Raw genomic sequence first — 23,516 nt, 5'->3', positions numbered from 1 at the left:
GACATGAATCCACCAAATTGCCCACAACTTCGACCAATTGAGGAATTTTGGGCATTAACGAAAGCACGTCTTAGGAAACATGTCTCGGCAGCCGAAACCATTCAACAGTTCGAAAAAGATTGGAAAACAGTGTCAAAACTTGTCGCCAAGAAGTCTGTACGAAATTTAATGAGGAACGTTCGCAAGAAGGTGCGCCAGCTAGTCTACAATGGCTAATTAGCAAATGTTGAGAATAATATTCTTTTGTTGTAGTCTAATATTATCAGTATATCGAATAAAATTTGAATATGTAACACTTGTGAATTATTTACAGCAAAATCAAAGTGCATCCATACTTTCTGGGACAGTCTTTAACTGCCTTTTTTAAGCGGGTTACGCCTGATGTCTGTATTTCTAACATAAAACATCACATGCTTTTCCGACAAAAAAGTAAATGGTCGATAAACAAATCGACTTTCTGGGACTTGAAAAATGTTTGAATATAAATGCGACTTAATTTTAAATTGGCAGCTTTTAATGAAATTGCTGAATAGTTGTTCCCAGAGGGACAATTTTGCTCAACATGATTTTTTTTCGAGATAACAACAGATCCCGTCGTTCCATGCATAGATTTCGGAAATTTCACAAACTCTTCCCTATCGTGATATTCAAATTAAAAACCTTCAAACTGTGACTGCCGTACTGTATCACTTATCCATGTCCAATTCAGTTGGAATTCTGCATATGTATTTTCTGAGATGCTAAATCTTTTAACAACCGCTTTGTGAAATTCTATGGTCGCCAATGATTTGGTAAACATACACCAGGAAATTGAGTACTAGAAAAAATGTTTTATAACATAACGAAGGATAAGGAGAAAACGTTAAGTTTTATTATGAAGTGCCCAAAATTATACAAACGGTGCTCATGTTTTAGTAATTAGTATGACTCATGAATCGCATTAATTACTCAACAAAAGTATACGTAATCTGTCTGATTCAGATTATTATATGGTATAACATTCTCGCTAGTGTTAATCAATCTTTCCAAAGCTCACTTCTGAATGAAGCAGTGAAATGAATTGAATATTAAAACGGTAGAAGACCTTCTCATCCATTCAGTACCGTACCGGTCTAGACTTGGTGGCGTTGGTCCTATCAGCGTCGGATTTGTGTTTGTCTTATTGCTTCCTACGAATAAAACACACATCAACTTTTACGCAGTTCAGTTCTTTTGAATTCAAACGGTCATAGCAAAAAGTTAACTTTTATTCAGTTATAGTAAGAACTAGAACACATTTCCATGCGATCAAAGTATGGAAGAAGTATAGAACACAGGAAAAAAACAAATTGTGTCATACACGATACATGTACTTTTATTTTCCCATTACTGCCATCATGTTCGATGAAAAACAGTACGGAGATTCTTTATGTCGAAGAAAACTGCACATACTTGAAAAGAAAATTTCCAACAAATGATGAACAATGCATTCGATTCGACAACTTTTCAATCAGGTCAATCAAGAATCGCCATGAAATAAAAATATAGTCAATGATACTCAACTAGGGCTGCAGAAATACTTCTTAGGGCTGTAGAGTTAAAGATTTTTCGATAGTTGAATGTTGAATGTAGTTTGCAATTGAATCCATTGGAAGAGAATGATGGTTAAAAGGATAAAAAAAATTCTGGGACGTAGAACTTTTCCTAGCTAAATTCACTTTTCGAAAAGAAAGAAAAAACAAAGAAGGATTTTCGTTTATTCTGTAAAACAAAACGATAGACTTGCCGAAAAGAAGCGGATAATTAGTAAAACCGGGAGAGTTGTAGTGAAAAACTTTTTGGTACCTCATCGGAGATAAGCTTATGGTGTATTCAAATAAATGTTATGTAGAAATGGTCGCTAGGGATTTATTTTGAATTACTTTTAGAATTTGGATAGATTTATATTGCATTGCTCTATTGGAATTCCTCCAGAATCAACTCGTTCGCAAATTAGATGTTTCACGAAGTCGTGTTTTCGTGATAAGTCAAAAAATCTAAATTCCCAAAATTCCGATGGGTTGACAATTTTTTAGTTAAAAGCATTGGTGCACAATCAATGTGTAGCTTTGCCAGTTGATAGTATGCATCGTAATGTACGGCTACCCGCGGCAACAGTGGTCCGCCATGTCCTACACTTTTTTTTTGGCCATCGTTTTTGCCTTCATAAAATTGCTTGAAAATCCTACCTTTGATCAGAACCCCTAGTGTTATATACCATTCAATTCAACTCGAAAAAATCGGAAAATATTTGTGTGTGTATGTATGTATATATGTATGTATGTGGAGCTTTACATGCTATTTCTCTATGTTCAATTTTCTAGGAAATCTAGTTCAAATTCCTAACCCTAGCTCAAATTCAAAGATCAAATGCCTCCAATTATCGACCCGGAAATATAATGCTGTGAGTGACGTAATCGACAAACTATACTTTTTTTACCGACTTAATTTTTTTTTAAATGGCTTCAACGGCTTTAACAATCTAAGACTTTTGATGGCTCCTTGGACATTGTTCAAGTTCGAAGATCAAATGGCTGAAATTTTCAGTTCAGTTGAAGATAAAATAATTGCACCAGCTTATTATTATTATTGATATTGTACTATTGTACCAATCAACATCTCATTAGTAAAGTCGCAATATTATTTTTCGAATTATACGACTATCAATCAACTAATTGTGATAAAATCTTATTCAATATCTTTGCTTCGGCTCTAAGAAGCAATACCGCAGAAAAAATAGTATGGAAATTGTTTAATACTACTGTTATAACGGCGCGAAAACTAGAATCGAATGCACTTATTCATCTTACCCTTAAGGTAAAAAAAGACAAAAAAAAGACGTGAATGGTTTCGAACCGTGTACATTTTGGTTGAGAACAAGCCTCTAGATGGCGCAATACCAAATTTCATGACAATCGTTTCACTAGTGTTTGAATAATAGCTGATCGTGTCAGACGAATTCTAGTTTTCATCAATCTATGGAAAAAGAGTTTCGTCTCCTGATAAAACATAAACGGTGAAATTGACTGATTTGCGGTGCGGATTGGTCCACTATCCCCCGTATTCTCCAGACCTGGCCCCCAGCTACTATTATCTATTGCCAAACCTGAAAATGTTTCTCCATGAAAAGAAATTTTCGGCGAATGCTAAGGTCATTTCAGAAACGGAAGTCTATTTTGAAGGCCTTGACAAATCTTGTTTTTTCAAAAGGCATCAAAATGTTGTAGGACCGATGAGTCAAGGTTTTCACGGCAAAAATCGACTTTTTCTTTGTTAGGCCCGAAACTTCTCATTCTATGTTGTATCGAACAGATACAGCAGATCTCACTCTAACTAATGGTTTTCGTATATGAGATCACTACTGAAGCCGTAACCCTACTAATACCACCTTATTTCAAGGCAATAACTTTCTTCAAAAAATGCTTTTAAATATTGTTACATTGTCTTTGCGTTGATTCATTGACTTATTTGTGAATATTAGTTCAAATTGAATATGAATTTTCAGATATGAATCAGCTGATGTGGCGTAAGCACATTCTCTTAAAAATTTTAATAATGGTATAAGCCTGAACTTTCTGAAAATAATTGAATATTGGTCATTTTTTTCAAACAACCTTTCAAATGTGTTAAAATTATCAGTATAAATGTGCCAATCGGAATTGCAGCATTGCAGCAGTGGATCATTTGTTATTTTTAACTTTTTTCAACCCCCCATAAATCATCGCATCGTTACCTTTCAACCTCGTTGATGAGTCCCATTATAACAGATAATGATTGTTTCTTTCGCTTGTATAGAAGTTTATGAAGCGAAGCAGAATAATGTTATGATTTATTAGTTTCTATGGTAGATGTTTGCATGCGGTTGAACGAGACGCCGCCATACCGGCACCAACAAACGTTTAAACTCTTGTCAAGCAAAATAAAACAATCGTCAATGCAAAAAAAAACACCAAAGTAGTTTGGTTCAGTAACCCAATGAAATCGCGAATTGTCGGTCGCTAAATTGCTGGTGCCTCCGGGAATCGTTTTGGTCTGCGGGAGTTTCTTGGCTTCTGAACTGGGTCATTGATCTGCGCAGCGCCACTTCGGCGTGTTGTGAACTTCGTTTTCGTTTCCCACTATTCACCACATACACACACGAGTGATGATAAGAGTTTCCCCTGGTTGAAGTGTGGAACTTCCTAACAAGCTATCGCTCCTAAGTTGACGTTCGTGTCGTTTTTGTTTCGGAATACCGTACGTTCGTTGATCCCCGAGGCAAACCGAAATAACAGCTGTTCGATGAGTAATTCAATTAGATGTGCATTTAGATTATTTTAGTTCTCGTTAGCCTCCGAGCATTTGTGATTTTTTGTTCTCTGAATTTTCTTCAAGTTAACCTGTATTGTCAAATACCCGTTCGGTGGGTAAGCCATTCGTCGCATAGGCCATTCCTTCAACAACAGGAGACACTATAACTGTACTCATGTTAAATCTAATTTAATGCAATGTGCTCGTTCGCATGGAAGAAATAGCTGTACATACATAAAATACTTCTGAATTTGGTGTGCGATCCCGCGCACTGCTGGATGAAACCAAGCCAGGAGACTAGCTGTCTCGACGTGTTTCGGTTTTGGATTTGGTTCATTTTTTCCTACAATTCGCACAGAAACGCAAGTAGTAAATCTTTCTAAAACGTTTGGTCAGTGATGCATGAAAATGAAAAACCGAAACACCATTGAACATTCTGTCTTCTCCGACGTGTCCGTAAAAAAACCTAAATAAGAGTTGGTATACGGTGCGAAGGAGACAAACGAAGACAGCGTTGTTTAATGGCTTAGTACCATAAAAAAGAACCGTAATTTTCATTTTAAAATTCCCGCGCTTGTCCAATCGCTAAACTTTTATTCTCTCAATATCAATATCAGGGGGAACGTGCCATTTGAGCCAATTTGTTCTGATTCCTGATTGGCATCTATACAAAGAAGTTGGAAAATTTTCGTGTGGCGATTTTTATAATGGATGAAAATTTAGAACAACGTGCATCAAATTTTGTGTTGCAAATGGATTTAAGTGTTCCGAAACGTTGAAAATGTTAGAAAAGGCCTTTGGTGAATCGTGTCTAGGAAAATCACAGGTATACGAGTGGTATAAACGCTTCAAAGGTGGTCGTACAAGCTTGGATCATGATGAGATCCCTGGCCGCCTAACAACATCTGTTACTGAAGAAAACATGGAATCGGCGAAGCAAATCGTGTTGCAAAATCGTTCTGTATTAGAGAGATTGCTGTGTTGTTGAGCATCTCTTATGGATCAGCCGAACACATTTTAACTGATGTTTTGGGTTTGAAACGCGTCGCTTCTCGGCTGGTGCCAAAAAAGCTGAATTTCATTCATAAACACAGCGTTGGTTGTGTCGCAGTTTTTGGCCAAAAACTCAACCAATATAATCAACCAAGCACCGTACTCTCCAGATATGGCCCCGTGTGACTTTATCCTCTTCCCTAGACTCAAATTGCCATTGCGGGGAACGCGTTTTAAGACAATAGAGACCATAAAAGAGAATTCGCTGCGTGAACTAAAGGCCATACCTTCGGCGGCCTATAAAACTTGTATGGAAAATTGGATCAAGCGTTGGCATGCACGTATTGCCCCATGAGGAGAGTATTCTTTGAAGGCGATAATAAATAAATTTATTAAAAATGGAATTTTGCGTTTTTAATAAAATTCCGGTTCTTTTTTGATCATAAGGTATAAGCTATAATATTCCACTATTACTGAAAAAACATGTCACTGGTAGTGGTCGTATGTATTACTATATTATTTTGTCGTATCATGTCTTATTTAGACAAAAAAACTTTTCTATTAGAATTAAGGAATACTTCCAAAAAGTGGGCCGTTCCCTCGGTACACAAAATTACTCATCCGGGCTTAACATCTTTTCTTAAAACGATTATAAACAAATGTATCTGTTGATGTACAATCTTTTCTCAATAAGACAACTCGACGATTCTGCACAGGCATCTTAGATCTAGGGCAGTATGCCTTATTAAATATATTATTAAAAAAAATGTACGCTTTATTCTATCAAAGTGATTTATTTTCATTAATAGTCGCATTATAGCCAATTGTAAAACGTGCTTGTATGATATTATGTACTCTTATTTATTTATTATTTTAGTGGTTATCGGTTAAAAACGCGTGTTCGGGATAAGGAAATGTCTTAATATGTCAGGAAATCCTCTATCTTACAAATGTATAAAAATCAATGCCCTCAGAAGCGCCTGCCGCTCATCCTATAGTTCCACAGAGTCCAGGCGCTGGCTCAGGTGGATTTGGCATCACAACATTATGTATGACTAGATAGATTAGCTGAAACTAGAACTGAAATCTAGAAAGCAATGTCTATGCGTTCATTTTGGAATGAAGTGGTTCCATAAATAACAAAATGTCCAAACATGACTCAATAGAAGCTATTTTCAAAGTCAGTATAGTGTTTGCTCACGGTGTACCAAAAATGACAACGAAAGCCATGGCGAAATAGTATGAAATGAATTTCAAATTTGCTTCCGCATCCACCATATTCACCGAATCAGCTCCCCAGCGATTACTACCTATTTGAAAGCTTTAAATAAAAATTCTACAAAACTCATTAAACTTTTTTCTCATTGAAAAAAAAGTATGACTTCGGAAATACGTATAAACACAAAACAAAACTTAGCAAATCCTCATAAAAAGGTAATATCCGTTATCACAACGTAATTTTGGAAATGCGCATCATAAAGACTGTCTCAGAAAGTATGGACACAACCAAAAACCGCTGCCATTTCGCACTGGTTCAGAATCTGTCAATTTTTATGGCTGTGTTCTGTTGTTTACACTCTTCTCTAACCACTTGTGCATTTGTTTCGAAATGCGTGGACTTTCAGCAGAACAACGTCAAAAAATTGTGTACAAATGGTGCACAGAACGCGGACTGTCACTGAGAAAGATAGCAAAAATGGAAGGAGTAAGTGAAAAAACCGTGCGAAATGTAATCAGGAAGTTCGGCGAGGATAATACCTTTGAGGATAAACCGAAAACGGTTCGAAAAAAAGGTCCTGCTAACCCTCAGTTGGATAAACGTATACTGAAGGCGTTCGAGCACAAGAAGGAGGTTTCAGTTCGGGATGTGGCCAAAAAAGTGGGCACTTCGAAGTCAAATGTTTTTCGTGCTAAAGAACGTTTGAACCTTCGAACCTATAAGAAGCAGAAACAACCAAAACGTAGTCCGAAATAAGAAGCATCGTTCAGGCCGAGGGTTCGAAAGCTGTATAATACGATTCTTGCTGGAAATTTGAACTGCATAATCATGGACGACGAAACCTACGAGAAACTCAATTACAAATCCTTGTCGGGACCACAATATTATACGGTGCGAAAAGGGCAAGTGTTAAACCAGTCCAAGACATCGATTGAAGTCGAAAAAATTGGTAAGAAAGTTATGGCCTGGCAAGCAATTTGTAGCTGCGGTAAGACTTCGAAACCCTTCATCACCACTGCTTCAATGAACAGCGAAATATACATCAAGGAATGTTTACAAAAACGACTTCTACCCATGATTCGAAGCCACAAGGATCCTGTTGTCTTCTGGTTAGATCTTGCTTCTTGCCACTACTCGAAATTAACGGTAAAATGGTATTCGACCAAAAATGTCACTTTCGTCCCAAAAGACATGAATCCACCAAATTGCCCACAACTTCGACCAATTGAGGAATTTTGGGAATTAACGAAGGCACATATTAGGAAACATGTCTCGGCAGTCGAAACCATTCAACAGTTCGAAAAAGATTGGAAATAAAGTGTCGAAACTTGTCGCCAAGAAGTCTGTACGAAATTTAATGAGGAACTTTCGCAAGATGGTGCGCCAGCTAGTCTACAATGGCTAAGTAGCAAATGTTGAGAATAATATTCTGTTGTTGTAGTCTAATATTATCAGTATATCGATAAAATTTGAATATCTAACACTTGTGAATTATTTACAGCGAAATCAAAGTTCGTCCATACTTTCTGGGACAGTCTTTATACGCTGAATAAAAAGTTTAGATTTAGTGGAGAAATGTATTTCGGCATGGAAAAACACATGAACAAAATTCGCATAAAAATACATGGAATACTGCATTACTTTCGAAATCTCGAAGATCACATAGGAACGGAAACTCAAGGATATTGATTCGTGTCAAATAAATAAAAAAACGCATACAAAATCTACCTGTAAAACCGCTTGAAAGTACTTACTAAAAAGTGCCACGATAAAAATTTGGTCTACCACAACTTGTCGTGCATTAAGAAAAACTGCACACCACTCATTCTAAGGATCTGAGTGTAGTATAATCATGACTGCAGTTTGATTTTAACATAGTTCGCAAAAAATATCTTGTCTGGCAAGCTATCTGTTTCTGTGACTTGCGACATTTATATCGCGATCGGAACCAACAACCAGGAGAGTCAAGTCAAGTTCTACAAATGTTACGTTCATTTTTGACAGGTTTAGCATCTTGCCATTACGAAAAAATAGATCATGGAGCCATATGCCGCGAACAACGTTCATGTGGTGCCCAAAGACATGAACCCTCCCTAAACTCCAAATCTTCGCCCAATAAATAAATGTTGAAGAATCCTGTCAAATAATGAATGAGACGTGTATAAGAAAGTTTCAACATCTTTCGACATAGTAGCAGGAACCCGCATGATCGTGGCTTAAGTGTTACAATCCTATCAAACATCTTCTGCTAGAGAAGAAAGTGTTCTCATTGCAATTCTTCCTTGCACATGATTCAAATCCGTAACTATATACGTACAGAACTTACTTAATGGACGTGTTTTCAGATTGTATTCGGGGAATGATTAACGGTAGCAATATGATATTATTTCAGAGAGTGTACTTTATATTCTGAAATAGTATCAAATTACTAACAATAATCATTTCCCAATTGCACATAAATAATATCGGTGTTTCGCAACATGGGACACTCCCCATACATATAAAAAACTTTCAACCCGGCGTATTTCTAAACGACTTCGCATGCATTGTGTAACGAGAAAATCAACGGAAAATCTATCGTCGGTTTCACATCGGCAATAAATTGCCATTTCAAATAAAACACTTCACAAAGTTTGAGAGCAAAAGGAGGACGAACAAATGCAAATTGTTGATACTGTAGCGGGATTTGTTAAAAGATGGAAGCTCTAGGGCGACCGCTGGACCTAAGGTGGAAGCAGGAAAATCTCGCGGTAAAATATGAGATGCAGTTGTCTGGCTGTACGTTATGTACTAACGTAGCTTAGTTGGAATAACAGTGAAGAAAGTTTTGCATCTTGAATTTCTGCGACTTTCTACCCGTGTGCAAATATGCACATAGCAACATCTCACAAGGGATTATCTTTCTCTCGTCAGTTGTGCAATGGGCTGTCGGTTTCAGCCGGATTTCCATCAGAAGGTGACAGGAGTTATGTTTCCTGTTTGTTGTTGCTTCAATTGCAATTGCAATGTCTTATGCTAGATCGCAAACAGACTGATTCTTCTGTTGGACTACAAATTATCTTGCTAATGTGTACCAGTTCGAAATGCTCCCGAAAACTCTAACAACTGTTTCGAGTGCATAAAAGTGTAACAGTTTACTGACTCATGCCATATTTGTTGCTTGTCACTTTAAAACAAGTCCTAACCTACTAACGCATGATATAACTTGATCGATTTTTTCTTTTCATCGTTTCGCTGTTTTTCTGCCACGATTTTGCACTTTAAGACGACAGAATTGTGTATCAGGTCGTTCGGTTCGATAACTGTTTTTTTTTATTAAACGAGCCAAATGTAATCAATGAGTTGCAGATCCGCATCGATCGTTCGTTGTTCAACAAACGCGGAATCGATGACAAAATAATAAAAAGAATCACTTAATAAGTTGAAAACAAGTTTACCCAGTGGCACGCAACATTTCTTCGTAATTGTTGCACGCTCTTTCTTATTTGCTGTCAAACTCTTAAATGACATTTTTTTCGCTGGTCTAGCACATCAATAATGTTTATCTTATTGTGCCATTTTGTGGGCAATTTAATTGGTCCTATAACAAGTTAGTATCATTTATGGTGCGATGAAGAAATGAATCGATTGTCAATTTGTTTAAACGATTTCATAGAATAGGTCTTGTGATATGCTCTTGAATGGAATATACAATTTGACATATACGCCAAAAAATGTTCAATGAATCATAGCTCAGTATTGGAAATATTTTCGTGAGAAATTTTTCCACCGTCAATGTCAATGTTTAACATCCTTCGGGGTGATTCCGCATTTCGTTTTTCATGTTGTTTCCAGTAGGTCCTAAGCAAACACTTTATTGATCCAAATATCATCAAGATTCAAAATGAGTGAAACAAACCGGATACCGGCTCTCTTTTCGTCATAACCTATAAACCGAAATTCTTTACAGACCACTCAACTGTGACGATAGCCGCAATATTGAATAACATTTTATTTTTCTTTCTGTTTTTCCGTTTCAGAAACTGAAGCAAAGAATAGCGTGTTAAAAACTAAACCTGATCGTGGACCAGTGCCAATCGCAGCGCGAGATCGTCGTCATTGCGCTTCGCAGTAAGCAACCAATCAGTGATTATTTCCCGTTGACGACGGAATTCAAAACAACGTTGTGGAGATAGACCCTTCAACGTGAGAATAAATAAAAACGTTGTTTTCCGTTAAAACTAAGGAGTCGGAAGGGAAGTATCCCCTTCCTTATGGTAACCTGATGCAAATGGGTAAAATTTGCTCCATTTGGGAAAGGTGACAGCACGTCTCATCCGAAACGTTGCCGATTTGAAGCGACAGCTACCGCAGAGGCACAGGTGGCAGTTGATTACTGGTGGTGAAAATGTGAGCAGAACAGCATATGTTGAATAAGCTTGTTTTAATTTTAGTTCTAGTAGAGGATATCGAAGGAACATAAAACATGAGAGAAAAGTTATAAGTTCATTACAATTGGCACCTAACAGTGAATGTGTACAACGAATCGGATAAAATTCAAATGTTTGCGACCGAAAAAGTGTAACCGCTGTTTCCTTCTAGTTTCTCTACCGCCGGCAGATACCACCTCGCGATAAAAGCGCCGGCGATTGAATTAGCGGAAATATATTAATCTACTTTTCAGTTTTCCGTTGAACTTGTGTACGTGAGTGTTGATATGGTAACCACAGAAAGATTTGTGAGAGTGTAAAAACCCCTTAGAGCGAATAAGGCACGCGCGCACCTGTGGTGAATTCGAGTTTTCGAACTTCGAAGTAAACAGAAAACCGGACGATCGAATGAAGTGAGTGAAAAACAAACTCGGCGGTGCATACATCGACCGAAGTCAGCAACGTGGTGAATTTGTAACGCTCATCTTACCCGCCGTCGTAGTCGGAAACGATGAATCCATACGGTGAACATAACGTCATCCGAGCGCCATCTCTGAAGCGAGGAAAGAACGATGAGGGACTGAACAATCGGGTAAGTGAACTGATCGTCCTGCTAGGCAATCTAGTTTCAGGGGCTTTAAGCGTGACTACTTTAACATTGAAATCGTCAGTCGATATATCATTAGACCAAACTATCCCTTCTCTTATTTATTGATATGTTTTTTTCTTAATCTAGGATCAAGTTTGTGTAAACTATTTTTAAGTGAATATTGAATCTGCAGAACAATTTAAGTAGAATTTATCTGTTTACTTTCTGATTAATTGATTTGCGCAAGCTACTGTTTTCATAAACACTCGAATTTACTCATTATATTAAAAAAATCTACTAATGGACTGATAATGGGCGTTCCACTGTAACCTACAAGATGAGTTCAAGCTAAGCCACCGCTATTTAACAGTTCACACTATAACTTCTCACCTCTAGTTTCAAGCATCGTCAACAGTCGCTCGCAGTGGGACTTTCCCGTTTCACTTTTCCGTTTTTTTTTGTTTTTGTTGTACCAGTCACCAGTTCAAAACGTAGCTAGATTTGCTATTCCACGCCGCAGTAAGTCAACCTTCGCTATCCGAGGTTGTTGATGCTATTTATTGAGTTGAAATTTGATAGTGCAGCAGCAGTAGCTAAAAGTGGATTTTACATGCCATTAACTCTCTTATTATTTCATTCACTTTTCTTTCGGCGCATGGATTCGATTGGCTGCGATAGAGTGGATTGGTTATTGCTTTGAATGTGAACTTCTTAATCTCGATGAAAGGCTTCGGTGCTGTTTATTACTGAAATAGATGCGCTGCTAGAAAAGCTATTTAGTTATTCCAAAATGATTGATATTCAAATACATGTTAATTTAATGTTCAGCCAGTTGTCATATGTTGGAGCCCTGATCTGGAAGGATTCTTAGTTGTCAGTAGGATCATAGCACAAGCCATGCAATGGTTCTGTACACTATGAATCGGTGGCTGTTGTCTGTTGAAACATAAGTTCAAATTCCACGAAAGGAGTGTAATACTCAAGGCTTTTTAGTCTTGCTCGTGTAATTCAACTTGATGTATAAAACATGCAGTCTGCTTTTTTTGCGTACTATTTTGGTGTGCCCCAGCTCTTTACTCCCTTTTCGTTATTGTTTCGGTATTATTATTGTCGTCATAGGCCTAATGTTTCAGAATCCGTGAGATTGATTCTGAAGTGCAAGTATTTCGTATTTGTTCAATCCAATTTCTCTGTGAGTATGACATTCATATGAACGATTAAAGTCAATTCCCAGTACAGCGAAATTCGTCGATTCTAGGCCTGTAGATTGCGTACCTCGTGTTTGAGATTCGAAAGTGAACTTTTTATTTTGCTTAGTATAAAAGAAAATAAAATTGTGAGTTCTTTTCCAGAGTCATTTGACCTCGACCTCGGGTCAAAAATCAAGGAGCGTTATAACCGAAGTGTTTGTCCACCAGCAAAAAAAATATATGCAAACAAAATGAAAATTTGTGCACTAACTTTTCGCAGAGGAGCTAAACCGATTTTCACAAACGTATATTCAAAAGAAAGATATTAAAATGCCATACCACATTCCTGAGTATTATTTTGATATGACTTTTGGTCCCGAGAAAAACATGCTGATTAGTATAAAAAAAATTAATTTGAAGGGTGTTTTTTTTCGTGACATGCAAGGAGTTGCAATTTCCTTGAAAATTGTTCAAATCTATAGTTTTCAGATTTTGTTGGTGAATCTCAAATAATCTCACTTCAGTTATACCGATCCTCAGTTTCCGGCTCTGGAAATAGTGCTCCAATATTTCCAAACGGAGCTCACTCCGATTTCTCAGAGATGACTGAGCCGATTTTCAATAACATAGATTCAAATGAAAGGTATTATGGTTACATGCAAAACTCGTGAAATTTATCCGGAATCGACTTCCAAAATTACCAAGTGATAAAGGCTAGAGGCTAGAGCAGTCTCATTCACTTAGTAGCTACCTCATTGAGTTCCACGCTGAAATCTACGCGATTCTGTGTGGGATACAATCGACACTTCTGCAGAGAATCTGTGGCAAACGAATTTACAGGGTGGCAAGTGACCGGAAAAACCGGGAAAAAGTCGGGAATTTGGTTTTACCGGAAAAAACCGGGAAAAAGTCGGGAATTTTAGTGCAAATCCGGGAAAAAACGGGAAAAAACTTACTAGTCCTAATCTTAGTAACGATTTTCAGCATCATGATTTTCCTGATACAACAAATGAAAAGTTGAAGGCAATTTTGTGTTTGAACTAGAAGTTCAGTTTTGTCCCACACAGTACATCTAATTGTGCCACACAGTTTACACACAGGTTCAATAGTGCACAATTCATTGAAAATGGGGCCAACACCTCATGTCTCAACGGTTTTTGTATGGGTTTGACAGCAATTTTAAATCAATAAGAGCTCTCTTAGTTGTCATCAATAACAGCACAATGAATGCTCATACTGAAAAATAAGGATAATTGGGATGCTTCTGCTGGATTTCTGTTAAATTTCGATAAATATTTGAAAAGGTTCCAAGTGCAAAAGACAGTTTCTCTTTGTTCATTTTCTTTTTCAATTATTACTTTCCAACATTTTTTTTCAACAGCAGATCGAAAGTTGATAGTTTCAGTCGTTATTCTCTGCAAAGTGTAATATAGAAGGATTGCCGATAGAACCGCAATAATCGAAAGAAAGAGTAAAGAAAGAGGAACTGTCATTTGCACTTAGACCCTTTTTTAGTGTTTGTCTTCAAATTTCAGAATAAGTATGCATAATGGTAAAAGTAGCATCAGGTAACATGTTTAATATTTTTTTAAAGAATTCTTAGGAGCCGTGTTTTTAGTTGCCAGCTAATAATATCCCTAATTTCACCAAAATTTGTCTCAGTAATGTCAAATTGTGAGAATACTTTTTCCACCATTTGCAAGGAGTATTTGATTTCCTTTTTTGACAGCTGAAATTAGATTTTCACAGTTCGTAAGAGCCTGTTCAGTGAATCTATGTTTTATTTTTTTCGAAGATTATCAGCTATCATGAGGATATTGATGTCGACGAAGGAGCAATCGAAGATTGTCGATGATAGGAGAATCAAATTTATATCATCTCAGTCACTAGAGGCATAGATTGTTGTGGTTTTTCCAAAGTGACAAGCGTACATTTCAAGAATTCTAGAAGGATTTTGTTCTCTCGCCAAAACCCAACTCTGAAACGATATCGTATATGTTGTTAGCAATGGTCCTCATGTGCACCTCGTGCACTGCACAACTGGTCGAACTGTCAACTCTGTGAGAACTTGTATGTACACATTCAGGAGAGGCTTCAGTGGCTTATGCTTATGGCAGTTGAAAACAAATTGCTGTCTCAGTTGCAACGTCGAAACGGTTCTGATATCATACCATATAAGCAGTGCACAACCCGTAAATTTAGTCACGAGACGTCACTGGTTATTAGAAGGAACCGGGTTTGCGGGAGGAGTGTTGTACTTTAGTTCATTCATTTTTAATTTTTAACCTTATACTATACCAGGCTAAAAAAGGATTGGAATACATTTGAGATGGTCAGTCCGCGGCCGGTCCAAAAGAACTAGTTCTCCTTGAAGATTGAGTGAACTGGAGTTCTTTATTGAATAATGATAGCTCTCTATTCTTCTCAATAGAATAGTCTTTCGAAACTTTTCCTGGTTTGAGGATTCTGGTAGAAGTTCGCGAACTATGAAAATGTATTGGTGGATTTTCCGTTACTAAAAGACATCACTATTATTGAATCTGTTTACTACAAAATATAATTTATAGCTCTCATATTATTTTCGAAAAAACATATAAAATTTTAGAAAAACGAAAGAACGGTTCAATAGAACTAATTCTTTCGGTACAACTATCAAGTTTTCAACAGTTCTTTGAAATGAACGGTTTTGCCGATTTCGAGAATACACTCCTAACTTGCATAAGTTTTAAGAAGGACTGGTTTTCCAGATAGCCTTTAAAAGACTGATGTGAAAGCTGCGCTTAAGAGCATTATTAGAAAAAGCAAGAAGTTTAAATAAATCGTGTTGATTTTTCAAGAAAATTGCAAGAATTTTGATGCTTCATTCCTTCATGAAATGCAAGACTGATCATTTTCATCATCGTTGGAGAGATATGTTTCTTGTTTTAATCATATTGTTACATCGAAGTTACTGGCGAAGTAGAAGACAAAATAAAGATGAAATACATTGGACTGGATGGTACTGTTAGTTCAGAAGATGAACGTTTGGACAAACTGTGGATGAGAGTTTCAATCGTAGTTCCAAGAAGATACCCGAAAAATACTTGTTTCTCAACTCTCGATGTTTTTTGTACATGTTAAAAAAAAACGGGAATTTTTAGTCTCGCGCACCGGGAAAAAACCGGGAAATTGAAATCGCTAATTCACTTGCCACCCTGATTTTGTTACATACAGATCGTTCAGCATCATTTCGGGGATGCAAACGGTTTCTCTTCCCATCAGGATAATGTTGAGAACCCATGACAAGGTACAAATCCTATTAACTAGGGGAACGTGCCACTTGAGCCAATTTGTTCTGATTCCTGATTCCACATTCAAAACTCGTGAATTTTATCCGGATTCGACTTCCGGTTCCACAATTACAAGGTGATACATGTTTAAATTTTCAAACCGTCGTTTAGAGTGACGATAGGAAAACGAAAAAAAAAAATTTCTAAATGTGGCGAATCTTCGGCATGATTTTTTTAAGCTCGATGTGTAGGGCACATTGCTATACGCTGCCTCAGATTCATGATCAGGAAGAAACTGAACACATGCTACATTGTACTTTTTGCGCTTTTTTTACGTCAAAAGTATTTTTTTTACAATAAAATATCTAGCTCCTTTACTGGGCTCCGAATATGACGTCGTTAAAAGTCAATAGAATTTGATATTGGTCGTGGTATCGTTTGTGCTGGTGCATTTGATTCAGTGGGATTGTTCATCGTCTTGAAATTGTAATCTTATCTAAAAATTATGAGAAACGAATTTTTTCTATAATTCCAGTTATATATGAGCAATATTGTAGGGAACAAATTTTTATGCACTTTCTGTTTTATAATGCTAAATAAAGAAATACTCTGAATTTGCCCGTTTATACTATTTATGAGAGAAAATAATTGAGAGAATTTAAATTAGTAAGAAACTGACTATTGACTCAACTGGGTCGTAACTGGTCGACCGGTAATAACTATAAATCACGTGAAGTTTTTCGTTAGACGAGCGGAAAAGATTCGAATCAGTGATTGTCTAAACTTGGAGCTCGGGTGAGCTATCCATAAACATCGCAGTTCAAAGATTAATTAGAGCAATGCACTGAGACATTTCTCAAACTGATATTCTGCCTGAGATAAACAACCTTGCGTTTTTTAAGTGTAGTTCACAACGTAGGTCTCGTATCTTTCAACTGAGTGTGGATAAAGTTTCGAGAAAATGAGTGTTCACCTAATCCTTCCGAAAGAAAAATTAGCTTTAATTTTCAGTACAGTTTGGGAACAGTATGTTGGATAATGTCGGTATTTTTTTCACCACGTTTGGAATAGTAATAAACTTTCCTTCGACAAATAAATTGGCAATGTAATTTACCGAATCGTCATGCTCGCCCCATGGTTAGTGTTATTATTCCCAAAAATCACAGTAAAAAATCTCTCCTCAAATCACGACTGCTTGAATCCATTGGTTAAGTAAATGAAGAGAGCACTAAAATCCACTAGCTCTCTCGTTTATTTCAACCATAATTATATCCGCACAGTTCAAAGCATAACCATTTCGGTGCTTATTACAGCAATAGGTGAGAGTGTTGTAGGAAAAGTCAACAAGTGCTAAGAAATGCCATTTATCGAAAATGTAGATGCGGAATCGTTAGTCATTTAAATAGTAATTGATCAAAGCTTATCAAAAAATTCAATGTAATTTGGAATCACTCTTATAGTAATCCAGAGAATTGAAAATTAAGACCTTCTAAATAAAATGTGTCCTGAAATCCATTGTTCCAATCTTTAGTATAAGAACTAGTTTAACATGTTTATCTTCATATTATTCTTCCTCAAATGGTTCAGAGTACAGACTCTCATAGTAACAGACCGGCGAGTACTTCCCAGGCTATTACATAGGAATAGGTTCGTTTGACTCCCTAAGAACTATTCGCCGGATTCTGGAAGTGTACTTAGTGTCTGTAACATCGTATCACTGATCATGCAATTGTCCTGAACACTTGTGAACCGTCTTCGAAATCTGTTGAAAGTGTTGATGTAGTCCCGTATCGGATTGTAGTACACTGACATTACTTTGTTTTAATTTCCTGGAGAGTCTCCCCTAACTAGCACTCGCAACCGACTGATAGCCGAGACGCCCGACGTTATTCGCAAACTCAGCTCAGCTGATTGAGCGCTAGGTTTTTTTTTCGTTTACCATTCGCGCCGCATCTAAAGTGAGGAAACCAATTTGTGGCAGTCGTTCCCTCATCATGGACGAAAAAAAAACAAAATTTGCTACGAGTGCTCGTCGTCACTGATGCGGTAGTCTGGCCTAGGTAGTAGCCACCGTCGCTGCATGGCTCTCAGATGCGCGCAGTGCCATACCGGAGTTTTCTTCAAGCTACTGTGGATTGTGGATTGTCCGCGACTTCTCTCTCGTGCGGTTCGTGATTCGCAAATTTGGACTGTCAAAACAAAAACAGTGCCGAATATAGTGCGATCGTCATATTTCGTGAAAGAGGAAGTTTGGCATACTAATCCTGGTTTGGCATACTAATCCAGTGACAACCGGCAATTGCATGCTCGGATGCGTCCGGAAAGAGGGAGGATGACGTTTCGTGACATTGTGCTTGTTGTTGACAGAAGTGATGATTTTTTGAATCGTTTTTGTGAGTGATATGCGATAACTTGATCGACAGTGCTTTGTTTGTGTGGGTGCTAAAAATAAGCTGTTCTAATTAATTGTTGCTGTGTTTGCTTCGCCATTAGCTTGGGTTATCATCAGCGGTTGGAAATGTCATTTGTGAGATTACATCTCGAACGAACAAGTGCGCCTTCGTGATTCTATGACTGTGGCATTGGTGTTGATTATATATATATAAGGTCGGTAGTGACTAATGGTGCAGATCATATTTTTTTAATCTACTGTAGATCTGATAAGAGCAGCTAGGCCAAGCACGGTTTTAGCTCGTCAAAGTCAATAGTGCCACTGCAATTAAATAACAATGAAGCAACGAACCATGCTATGACTTCACTTCGTCGATCATACTATACTTTTTTGCTAAATGTTACCACTACTTTAACCTTGTTTTGGGTATGGAGCCAGAATCAGGGTTAAACCATGTATATGCAATACCCGATACAATGGTCCGTAGTTTGTAGTATGTGGCACCCTTTTGAGTCCGGTTTGAATGCAAAAAAAGTATAGCAAGCGGTCCAAATTGATGCCAAAGTGGTTTTTCTATCTTTTATGTCATATGGCGGAATCAGAAAAATGTCCTATGTTACGAACTACTTCTGAGTAATATAAAGCTAGACACTTCAGGAATTTATCATCACGAAAACGCACGGTCACATGCAATGGCTTAAGCATTGAATTATTTGCAGAATTGTTAACGGGATACAAAATATACAAAACGCATTGTACTCTCGGCTTCAACTTGTACGGTACTTCATTTCCAAACATTTGGATGGTCTTCAATGCCTTCTTCAAGGCCAAGGAAAGTACTTTTCATTCTTCACCCAATAACGTAGCAAGCTTGCCTCTGGCACGAATTCTCTTCCAGTACTGCCTCCAATTCTTTGTCTTTAAAGAATGTGAGTTAATCCTTATCGTCAACCACCATTTCTCGAACTACTTTTGACATGTCGATTTACTAATACTTTTTCATTCCATATGTTTGATTGGCCTTTCATCAAAGAATAGAAGTAGTCCTAGAATCATAATGTTCAGGTGTACTCCAAGATTTTTTTTCGATTTTAGAGGGTTTAACCTTGAGGTCATTCGCCTCTTCGGACCAGAAAAACTTTCTGATACTATGTACGAGGTTGGAAATCGAACTCAGCTGGGCTGCGTGCAAGGCATCGTCTTACCCATCACACTATACCCGTCCCCCACCAAGAATTTAGGAATGTGTTTCATTTTTTCGGGTCACAAATCTTAAAGTCAGTATGAAATTAAAAGAATATAATAATTCAAAATGGAGCTCATAAGGTTGTATGTTGACTTCCCGAATTGCTAAACGTTTTATAAATTCGAAAATCCAATACTTTAGTTACAGAAGTCAAACTATCAGTGTTGCCAATGGTCGGGCAAAAATCATGAACATTCGAGAAAAAAACAAGTGCTTTTTGAGTGTTTAAATGGTAATGCAAGTAGCGCTGGTGTGTTACAAGTATTTAGTGGTGGAAAACAAACCTCCAAAATGTGATTTCGATGAAAGCAAATCTACGATCCGTTCTTAGTTTTCAAAATGTGAAAATGAAAAGAAAAATTCGTAAGAAGAATCCTGATCAGCACAATTTTTCGAACTGGACGAAAATTGTCGTTCCCGCAAAATGGAGTACATTCGTTGTGAGCAAGTAAGTGATGAATTGGTAAACAAAGCAAGCATAAATTGTTCAAGCATATGTAGATCGCATAATAGATATTGCATTATGGCGGATGCTACACGTGTCTGTATACGTACTAAATTACATCTGGAAATTAATCAGCTTGTGTCCAGTGCATAGCTACGATGTAAATCATTGTATAGTAGTAGCACACTGAATCATTCCTGAAGCGCTTTCCGTTACTTTTTACCGATAAAACGATTTCTCCTTGCCGTTTTTTTCTCTAATTCGTTTTCTTAGTAGCTAGAGTTCCTCTTTCGATGATCAGTCGGAAATATGTTAGCCACAATTTATACTTTCCCGATTATGTGTTCTACTTAATTCTCCCTATCTCTGACGGTTTCTGATTTACTGTGTTCGTCGCGTATGCCAAAGAAGTAAAAGTGAAACAGCATTTTAATGGATTTATTTCCAATCGCCAGAGAGGAACGTGAAATGATGTATTGCGACCGAGAGAATAATTCAATTTGAAACACGGGTTTCGAATATGTATACTCTGAATATGTTCACATATATTCGTCATGTTATCATTTATCTATTTCACATACAAGCACCAAATATTGTTCAATGTTGTTAATGAATTATTTATCACACGCACTTATTTTCTGTTCTCCTACTTTATAACGTGGAAGATATTCGAAAAAATAATAAAATTCAGAACCGCCTCTAACTTTTAATGACCCTTCCCTTCGTTAACTTGCCAACTAGGAAAGTGAATAAACAATGTGCGAAAGATAACCGGTGAGTGTTATACTTCCTATAGAAAGTATCTGACACGCGAATCTCTTATTGTTTTCTATTTCATTTCGATAACGCAGAGATGTTGCAATTCCTACAACTCAATCGCGGTGGGCCGATTGTATCCATAATGCCATACGCCCCTGTCTAATACTATGACCATCAACCGCTAGTAGTAAGGTGAGTTGTTGATGAGAAAACTAATTTTACTGAGTGGAAAATGTAATGTAATTTTATGAACAGTGTCCAATTGTCCAACTGAGCTCCCTCTCGGTAACTGGGAAATTTCTGTTGTTATCATCCGTCCGGCGAGTCCAAGTTCAACATTGATAAGAAGCTTGCGGAACCAACCGATGATGACGTGCTCTCAAATTTCGGCGATCGTAACGCCCACCGCACATAACTGCTTTTTTGTTTCAGTTACGTTTTTTTGTGTACGCTTTTGCAGGCTTGCAAAGTCCGATGATTGCCTTATTATCAGCAAACGCTATTGAATGTTTGGTTTTCGTATGTACTTGAGGTATGTAATTGCTGAAAACTCTTGTGAATTGTGAAGTTGATTCGACATCGAATCGGCTTTCTTCAAAAGATTCCGATCAATTTGAATCGAGTATAAAAGAGTATTTAGTGTATTTTTGTGCACAAAATCAAACCCGCCGTAATTTTTTTTTTGATCATTAATATTGATGTCAATTTCCTCAAATGCACAACGCAGTAACAGCAGAATATTCCCTCTTAACTTGAAACTGAAATCTGGAACTATATGCTTGATTCAGCAGCTGGGACTGAATTATGAACCTGGAACTGTACCTACATTTAGGGACTGAATTCTTGATACTGGAACTCGAAATGAAATGCTCAAGCTACCGTCGTCGAGGGGACGAGAAGGGCAAACACCCGTCATGAGTTTTCCTCTTTAATATTTGTTGTTACCATGCATTTAGAAAATTCAAATTTTGAATTATTTGTGGTTATGTCATACAGCTGAAAATTCTACAATAAATTGTTGATCATATTTCTGATAGCAAGTAGTTAAAATTATGTAGATACGTTAGATACAGCAAAAGATATTCACGATCGAAAACGTATCACTCTCCGAGAGGGTAAATTTTGAGAAAGGCGCCTCAGGCGTAAAGTAAGACGTATTCACATCAAAATGACATAAAATCTAAAACTAGAAATTGTGTAAAATAAATTGATTAAACATTCAAAACTGATGGAGTTGGAGCTTTAGGATCATCGACAAGGGTTAGTCTCATAACTGTCAGGAATAATGTATAAATGTCATATGTTGAATTCCCGACTAGGAAAAAAAGGTGTTCTGTACCCTTACGAATCGGCTGTGAAATCCGTTGAAATAGTGCTGGGGCTCTGAGGTGTTGGAAGGATGTTTTTTTTGCCTTTCTCATATAGAAAGGTTATGCAATCACTTGAAAAACCGACTAGTAAAAATTGGCCCGGAGGTGTACGTGTGTGTGTGCGTGTGTGCGTGTGTGTGTGTATGTGTGTGTGTGTGTGTGTGTTTTTTTTTTTACAAGGTGAAATACCTACTTATGTACTTTCCCAGTTCACGCGCTCAGTAGTTGTCAAGCTACCGCTATTGTGAACCAGCGAGTGGGACTGGCTGAACCTTACCCACTAAAACACCTTGGACATCTTGCCTTGATCCCCCCGGAACTAAGCTAAGCTCAATACTTCGGGGGAGGCTGTGCTCATGCACTTCTTCGTTTGGGAGAAAATGAGCTCCTGCTCTCTATATACATCTCGGCTGTGCTCATGCACTTCTTCGTTTGAAAGAAAATGAGCTCCTGAGTTTCTATCTTTATCCCTCTCGATCCACCTTTGGCGCCTCGACAACCCAATGCCGCTACGTCGCACCGCACTACTCAACTGATCCCCGACGATGGATCTAGCCTACACCGACTGAGAGTTTCCCCTTTTACGCCACGCGGGACACCCGAAGGAGTGCCGAGGTCTGCTTTGCGATTCCGGTTGGAGCATGGCGTCCGGTTCGCTGATGCCCCGACGACTCGAATCGGTGTTGTGGCGTCTGCTCAACTAGTCCCCGGTGATGGATCTAGCCTACACCGACAGAGAGTTCCCCGACGATGGAAGTTCTCCCGAAACCAACGTTTTCGATACCCGTCCACGGCCCGACCGTAAGGATGCCTGGGTCGATCCAATGATGCCGGTTGGAGGATGGCTTCCGGTTCACTGGTGCCCCGACTATCTTAACGGTGCTACGCCACGATCTACTCGTCTAATCCCCGAAGAAAGATCTAGACTACACCGACGGAGAGTTCCCCGGCGAAAGAGGCTCTCCCGACACCGAGTCCCCTGTTGCACCACTCGGGACACACGAGAGAGTGCCGAGGTCGGTCCGGCGATTCCAGTTGGAGCATAGCTTCTGGTTGGCTGGCGCCCCGACGACACAAGTCGGTGTTGTGGTGGCTACTCGACTAGTCCCCGCCGAAGGATCTAGCCTACCGCGACAGAGAGTTCCCCGACGCTGGGAGTTCTCTCGAAACCGACGTTTTCGATACTTGTATCCTTACGATGCTATGACGTGGTCTACTCATCTTGTCCCCGACGACGGATCAAGACTACACCGACGAAGGAAGTTCTCTCGATCCGACGCTTACTCGCTGATCCCTTCTCCATATTCGCTGCAACTCCGAGAGTATC

The 23,516-nt window shown here is 38.1% G+C and overlaps 1 protein-coding gene across 6 annotated transcripts in view; it reads left to right on the top strand.

Moving 5' to 3' along the window:
* The window catches only part of LOC131431397 (uncharacterized), a 232,589-nt gene that overhangs the window by 88,555 nt on the left and 120,518 nt on the right, over window positions 1-23,516 (top strand). For 4 of the 6 annotated variants that reach the window (XM_058597086.1, XM_058597087.1, XM_058597078.1 and 1 more), the window contains one exon: window positions 10,540-11,521. In XM_058597086.1, coding sequence (XP_058453069.1) covers window positions 11,441-11,521 — 81 coding nt within the window. In that variant the 5' untranslated portion in view covers window positions 10,540-11,440. Of the gene's footprint in view, window positions 1-10,539; window positions 11,522-19,783; window positions 20,064-23,516 lie in introns of those variants that run through there. The other 2 variants (XM_058597080.1, XM_058597085.1) reach the window with 2 other exon arrangements.

This window comes from Malaya genurostris, chromosome 2, assembly GCF_030247185.1.
Source record: "Malaya genurostris strain Urasoe2022 chromosome 2, Malgen_1.1, whole genome shotgun sequence".
In the NCBI taxonomy this organism is placed as follows: domain Eukaryota; kingdom Metazoa; phylum Arthropoda; class Insecta; order Diptera; family Culicidae; genus Malaya; species Malaya genurostris.
Note: the sequence above shows the minus strand (reverse complement) of the source record. Positions and strands in the feature narration are given on the sequence as shown.